The 7966-nt window shown below is 31.1% G+C and overlaps 1 protein-coding gene across 1 annotated transcript in view; it reads left to right on the top strand.

The window, feature by feature from the left end:
* LOC117170780 overlaps positions 1 to 7966 on the top strand; it is an 81624-nt gene that overhangs the window by 52018 nt on the left and 21640 nt on the right. The window contains exon 11 of the mRNA XM_033357818.1: positions 5025 to 5088. Coding sequence (XP_033213709.1) covers positions 5025 to 5088 — 64 coding nt within the window. The remainder of the gene's footprint in view (positions 1 to 5024; positions 5089 to 7966) is intronic.

Genomic DNA, 7966 nt, shown 5'->3' with positions numbered 1-7966 from the left:
GCGTCCTATTAATTTTATAATTACTTTAAGAATTTTTTTCTTTCACTTTTTATAAATTATTGAAATTGTAAACAGAAAAATCCAACTTTATTTTATAAGAACCATGTGATAAAATTATAATAATTTTATTATTTCGTTTTTTAGAACGATCCTTTGTTTACCTGAAATTTTTTTTTAGTATTACTTTTATCTTCTGTGATAAAAATTCATTTTTTGATAGATACAATATTAAAGAAAAAATATTAATATTTAAATTGTGAATAGAATAGCGCTATTAATTTTTTACGTTTTTAAACAATTTAAACAATTTTTAAAACAATTTAAAAATTAAAATTTTTTTTGCTAAAATGCACGTTAGAATTTTCGAGAATTGCGCAGCCAATAAATTTCTTTTGAAAAAAGCGTCGAACGGGAATGTCGTCTAACGTATAGCGCAGGCGTACGCGCGCTTCAGCCGCTATGACGCCATGACTCTCGTTCATCTCGAGATTTTTCCTTTGCGAATGAGCGGATTCTGATTTTAATTTGTTGCAAGTTAAATTATTTGGTCATTGATATTATTATTTTTAGTGTTTCTTTAGTTTTTTTAATGGGTACGTTTTAGTTTAATACTCCAAAATAATTAAATAGTTTAAGGGGAACTGCGAAAGTGTCTGAAAATAGTTAGGTTAACTAAAATGTATTTTCTGAAAAATTATTTATCTCTGAGGCTTATACAGTCAGAAATTGGCAAATGTACTGCAGATTCAAATAAAAAATTTTAATTATGTGATTTTTTTACCCCATTGAAGCATTCTTGAATACAAACAGGTTGACAAATTGATTCATTATTCATATGGTATCCATCATCACAAGTGCAAACATCTGGTGAAGTGCAGCGACCATTTTCGCAATTTGCGTTGCATGTTGGTTCACATAGATTGGAAGAATGGTTGACTTTACTATATCCGTTGAAGCAAGTACAGTATTCAGGAGCTGTGCATTCCTTTAAAAAAATTATTATTTAATTTTTTGAATTAAAATAGTTTTCTCCAAAAAGACCTACTTTCGCTTCGCTGGGAATCGAAACCAGGTCTTCCGATTTCGGGCCGTTTGCTCTAACCACTAAGCTACATGCGCCAATTTCGCAAGGGATCTGTACTATCAAAGGAGATGGTGACAATCTATCAGTGGAAATCTCTTTCACCCACCGTGAAAATAGAGAATCAACACTATCGATCTAAGTTAGCTCCTCAAATCACAGAAAATTCTTAACGTCTCTTCAGATTAGATGGAGCTATGAATTAATTTTTCAAATTAAAATATTTTTGCTGAAAAAAAATCTTCTACTTTCACTCCGCCGGGAACCGAACCCAGATCTTCCGATTGCCGGTCGGGTGCTTTAATCACTCAGCTACTAGATATCGTAATCAGGTTTTCCTGTTTCCGGTTGGGTGGTCTAATCACTAAGCTACTCTCTAGCTTAGCGGATGGAGCATCCGACCGGCAATCGGTAGACCTGGGTTCGATTCCCAGTGGACCAAAAGGAAATCTTTTTTTAGAAAAAATATTTTATGTAGAAAAATTAATTCATAGCTCCGTTTAGTCTGAAAAGACTGAAAAGATCGTTTTCCATCTCCTCTGATAATGCAGATTCCTTTTTACATTATCTAATTATTATCTTTCTATTTTATAATTCATTTTGTATAGTTTTAAACTTGTTCGAGTTTTACTGAAAGTTTTTATACCCACCCCATTGTGACATGGTTGCGTACATACAGGTTCACATTTTGCCTCTTCATTCATTTTATATCCATCATTACAAGTGCAAATTTGCGGTGCTGTGCAATTGCCATTTTGACATGGGGTATCGCAAATTGGTTCGCAATTGTATTCGTATTCATCCTTAAAAGCATATCCCTCAGAACAGGAACACACATTTGGTGCAATACAAATCTATTTATTGCAGATAAATCAACATTGTCAATCAAGTGTTTTGTCACCCAAAAAATAAATAAATTGCATTTATACCTTTTTAAAGGAATTCAAGTAGGGGAAAAGTATGCTTTTCCTTTTTAACATTTTATAAAACACAAAAATTGCTTCCCACATCGTAACAAAAATGAGGTAAGTTTTTCCTGAAATTGACAATGACAGGCTCGAAATATTGCATCCCGTGCAGAAATCGCCCATTTCGAACGTACTACCGATCTGGCCCCGACAGGATTTCCCGATCTGGCCCTGATTGGTGGCACTCTGTGGCCCATACCTGGAACCGACCGATTTCCTACTGAAACGCCATCTCCATGCGCTCGCAGAACTACTGCTGCTTGATGTTTTCTGATAAAAAATGGACTGTAGTATGCGCGAAATTTTAATAATTTTAGATTTTAAGAATAAAATATGTGATACAATCGAATACGTATTTGAAACTCTAATTCTGGATTAATAATAAATTCATTACAAAAATACATTAAGATCAAACTTTCATAACATGAATTTCAGAATCAAGTAGTACAATCAAAATAACAATTGTGCAGGGCTTCCAATAAGAGCTACTTAGTCAACTGCGCATGCGTCGCATTCGGAATCTAATTGGTTGCTATTCGCGCGAAGTCTAATATGCTAAAAAAAAATTTATTTCTTGTTCCTTAAAAACAATGGCATTTCAGTTTATAAAAATTTCCAGCAGGTCGAGATTAATTGTTCCTAATAAAAATTGATTGAATGCATATTCTGTAAATAATATTTAAAATACCCAGAAATATTTAATTCAAAAATTGTAATTTCTTTCTAGAAGTTGTTTCGTCTATATTGCTTCTGGGCTAACTTAAAAAATATAACGATCCTAATAAATGATAGCTCATTTTTTTGGTGGAACTATCATCTACAACCACCTTCTAGAATTTTTCAAGAAATTATACAATTGACAGAAAATTGAATTCGTTTACAAAAAAAATGTTAATAAACGGTAAATTATAGGTCATTTTCCGACGATTTTTCGTTCTTCAAGTGAAAACTGATTTTTTTAAACATTCGAATTTTTTTCCAAAAAATCAGCTATTAATTATTAGGATCGTGCATTTTTCTAATTCGCTAAAAAGTTTTATAGAAAATTTTTTGTAAGAAATGAAAATTGTTAAATATAATATTTATGGTAATTAAAAATTTTTTAAATAAAAATCAAAACCTTTTCTTCGAAATTAATACCATCTAGAATAATCTTACGTTACTAAAAAGTATAATTAAATTTTGCAGTCTGAAACATCTTCTTAATGTGTCTGTACTACTCAAGTTTTAACTTAAAGGCATGTGACACAGCTAAATACCTATATTACCGACCTCACTTTTTCGGTTCACTGAATGTTTTTTTGAACCTAAGAACTTTTTTTGTAAATAAAATATCGAGCTGAAACTTTAGAATATTTATTAGAGTACAATAAAGTACGTTTAGGTACTGCAGTTTTGTAAGAACTTCACTGAAAATTATTTCATCTTTTTTCTAAACCTCAACATTTTTTGAACGTTCGCACTTTTTTTATACATAAAATATCGGTCTGAAACTTTGAGAAATGCAAGAGCCGAAAGAAAACTACGTTTAAGTACAAAGCTTAATAATAAAATATGTAAAAAAATATATTTCAACAATCAATTCCAACGGCATCAGCCGGTAACGTCGTACACGAAAAAACGAAATCTGGCGGCCACTAGACGAGGCTCTAGAGAGTTCGTATTTTCGTGTACAACGTTACCGGCTGATGCCGTTCGAATTGATTGTTGAAACATATTTTTTTTACATCTATTATTATTAAGCTTTGTACTTAAACGTAGTTTTATTTCGGCTCTTGCATTTCTCAAAGTTTGAGACCGATATTTTATGTATAAAAAAAAGTTCGAACGTTCAAAAAATGTTGAGGTTCAGAAAAAAGATGAAATAATTTTCAGAGAAGTTCCTACAAAAATGCAGTATCTAAACGTACTTTATTGTGCTCTAATACATTTCCCAAAGTTTCAGCTCGATATTATATTTACAAAAAAGTTCTTAGGATCGAAAAAACATTCAGTGAACGGAAAAAGTGAGGTCGGTAATATAGGTATTTAGCTGTGTCACATGTCCTTAAAATACCTTCATTAGGAATTTAAAATATTAAAGCGGTCTTCAAAAGGAGAGGACCATTCGATATTTTCGAGTTTACCTGTATTAAATCTCCATTCGTGATATTCATGAATGGATTATAATAAGACTGATCGTGTACCGATCTGGGTCCAACATGGCCTGGTCTGGTCCTGATCGGGGCAAGATCGAAATTTCTGCACGGGATTAAATATTTAAGGCTTTATAAACGACTGGGTTTTAGCCAAATCCATAATACTTCTACAAAAATGCACTGTAAAATGTAATATTTTTATCACATAGTCTAAAGACAATTCTACTTGGGGGCAGCAAAGCTATTTTTTCGACTAATATTCATTTTTTTTGTTGTATTTTTTTAATTGAAAAAAGCGATTTGGCGCCCGTAAAATGCAACGTGCCAGATAAAACTGTATATCTTTTCGTAGGCATAAAATTAAATTATTCCAGTTAAGATTCATAATTTTAGTCGACTTATCAGTTAGGTTAAAAACTAATTTTTTCAACTCAGTTTTTTTTTAAAATAAAAGTAAAGCTTTTAATGCAGAAAGTCAAATATTTTGAAAAGCAGTGCCCAGAAAACACGTTCTGTAATTGTTCCAAATCAAAAAGGGAACTGTTCTATAACAGTTGTTACAAGATGGTGACAGAACGGTTCTAGAACAAGAAGGTAACAGTATTCTAGAACACTGTGACAAAATTGTTACAAAACTGTTCTTGAACTACGTGACAGCACTGTTCTGTAACAGTTTCTATGGAATTGTTCTAGAACAAATTGATCACAGACGTTCTATAATATTTGTTTTAAGTTTCTTCTAGAACTGTGCCGTAATAGTGTTATATCGAAGTTCTAGAACACTGTTACAAGTATGTTCTAGAACGAATTAGGAACAAAAAATAATAACTGTTCCAGAACACTTGTTACGTAATTGTTTTCGAACTGAACAATCACAGACGTGCTGTAACATTTGTTCAAAGTTTGTTCTAGAACTGTGCCGTAATAGTGTTATATCAAAGTTCTAGAACCATGATACAAGTGTGTTCTAAAACAATTCAGGGACAAAGATTAATAACTGTTCCAGAACAGTTGTTACGTAATTGTTTGAGAACTGACCAATCACAGACGTTCTGTAACATTTCATTCAAGCTTCTTCTAGAACGATGCTGTAATAATGTATATTGAAGTTCTAGAATCCTGTTACAAATGTGATTAAGAACAAATCAGAAACAAAAATTGAGATCTGTTACTTAACAGTTCTAGCACTAAAGTTCTAGCGTTCATGTTCTAGCACTAATAAGAAATCACAGACGATTTTTATTATTGTCTATATTATTATTATTATTATTATTATTATTATTATTAAATTTATTTTCTTTATTGTGCCGTCGGAATGTTACTTCGACCTTCTGTGGAAAACTATTACATTAGATTCCTTAAATAAAATAAGAAAATAGCTAGTTTCAAAATTAATAACGGGAAGAAAGAATTGTACTACCGTCTATTCTTTTCTAAAAAAAATTTATTTAAAAAGAAGCAACGCAGTTTTGTAATTATAATTGAAGAATATTAATATTTTTTATTAGAACACAGATAAACATTTATGAAAGAATTAATACTTTTTTTAATAATGAAATTCTATAAATATAAACAAAAATATATTTTCTTTATCGAAGATCATAGAGTTATTGAATTGAGTTATTTTGCGCTATTTAAACAAATTAATTTGTTTAATTAGTTAGTTTGAGTTTAAAATCATGTTAGTTATTGAATTGAAAAAGTTATTGAATATTGAAACACATTAAGAGCACGTGCACTGAGTTCTAAGCATTATCTCTCTCTCTCTCTCCCTCTCTCTCATTAAAATATGTTAGAGATATTTAAAGATAACTTTACGAAACGGACATACGTCGTAATCACAACATCGTAAAGATGTCGTAAGGACGTTCTCCAATTTTTTGCCTCGTGGGAAGTTCTATTAAATTATTTCTATACGCTCAAAATCACTTGGCTAAAAACTACGTTTAAAAATTAATAAAGAAAAATACAAAAATAAAATTAATAAAAAAAAAACACAATTCTGACACTTTGCCTCCAATATTTTACATACTTTGCCGCACTTAGGTTAGTTTTAACCCAAGTTATTTTGAAAATAATGAAAAATTGGTAAAATATCGAAAAATACCCTTAATTTCGTTCGAATTCCTGGCTTTCTAGATCTATCTAGTCCAATTATCATCTAAACATTCTCGACTGATTAGCTATTAACTTTTTAAACAGAATGTATAAATAAAGTGCGAAAAGTTATCTCGCAATCACAATACTTAAAGTTATAATTTGAACGTATGATGTAGCTTTTTCATTCCTTATAAGGACAGAATGTTTTGTATTCCACAGAAATCCGAACGAAATTATGAGGCATTTTTCGATATTTTAAAATTATTTCTACCCATTCAAAGTAATTTGGCTAAAGTCTAGGCGGAAAAAATTAATAAAGAAAAATTAAAAATAAAAAACCAATTTTATCAATTAATAGCATAGATGACAATTTATGTTAAAATAACTTAAAAATGTCCTGAAAATTTTAATAATTTTTTTAATCCTCATCAATATTTTCAGGAAAAACCGTTACTTTTACCTCAAATTGTACAACAATTCTTTATCTTCTTTGAAGTCTAATGATTTTTTTATTAAAAACCATTATTATCGCTGCAAATGAATAAAATAATCTAAAGTTGTTTAACACTGATGATAGTATATATAATAAATCATGTTTCATGGTTACAAGATTTAACACTAAAAGATTTAATTTATTATTTGAAGATTTGAATCTTGCCGCCTTGAGCCGTGGTTCGGCCGTAGTGCGCTAGGGAGCGCAGCGATTGGCCTTTCACGGAATTGAAATTAATTGAACTATACTTACGTATAGTTCAAAACTTTCCGAGCGTGGCGTGCCAGCCGCACTTAAAAAAATATGGCCGCCTCCATTGTTTTGTTTTGACAGGTCGCTTGAAGAAATAAATCATTAATAATCAGACAGGATTTTGTGAAATGTTTGTGGAATACAAAATTATTCACCATGGAAGAGGTAGATAGTATTTTTATGAAAATATCAAATTACCACACATATTGGAAACTTTCGCTTTTATACAGAGATTTTTAATTTTAACATCCTTGCCTTTATTCACAAACTATTAATTGTTCAATCATTATTTATTTACATTTGACTCGCATTCTCATCGGCGGCTATATGTTTTTTAAATGCGGTTGGCACGCCACGATCGGGAAATTTTGAACTATACGTAAGTAAGAAGCATACTTACGTGGCGTAGAGGCAAAGATATTATAAACGTAGATGCGGTGCGGGCTTAGTTGCCCGCCATAAATATAGACGGCGCGTCCGGCGAAAAAAGTCACTTCCCCTCTACCCACCGCTCACCGTAGAAAGCACCCATCGATATAGTTTACCAGGAGCCACTTGGAGCGCTGTAAGCAACTCTCGGCACACCTTCGAGGCGCACTGATGGTAAACTTAGCTTGGACAAGAACCATTTGGATTGAAAGTAAATTGCAAAACTTGGTTGTTATAATAAATACCACAAATATAATTCGATGAGTAATTTATATTACGGTTTCATATATTTTCCACTAACTCTAAAATTATTAATTATAATTTTCATTCTATATATTGTCTATATATAGTTCTTTAATATTATTTAGTTTTTATTTTTGTGGTCTGCACACGTGTTTTTAAGGTATTTTTTAATACAATTTTTATAAAATTATTATTCAGGTGCCGGAGATTTCATTTTTTGGGATTTTTCATTCATCCCTTTCGGAATTTTTGTCAGTGGTCC

The sequence above is a fragment of the Belonocnema kinseyi genome, chromosome 4 (genome assembly GCF_010883055.1).
Source record: "Belonocnema kinseyi isolate 2016_QV_RU_SX_M_011 chromosome 4, B_treatae_v1, whole genome shotgun sequence".
NCBI classification, from domain to species: Eukaryota; Metazoa; Arthropoda; class Insecta; order Hymenoptera; family Cynipidae; genus Belonocnema; species Belonocnema kinseyi.
The sequence above is the reverse complement of the archived record's forward strand: the minus strand, read 5'-3'. Positions and strand labels throughout refer to the sequence as shown.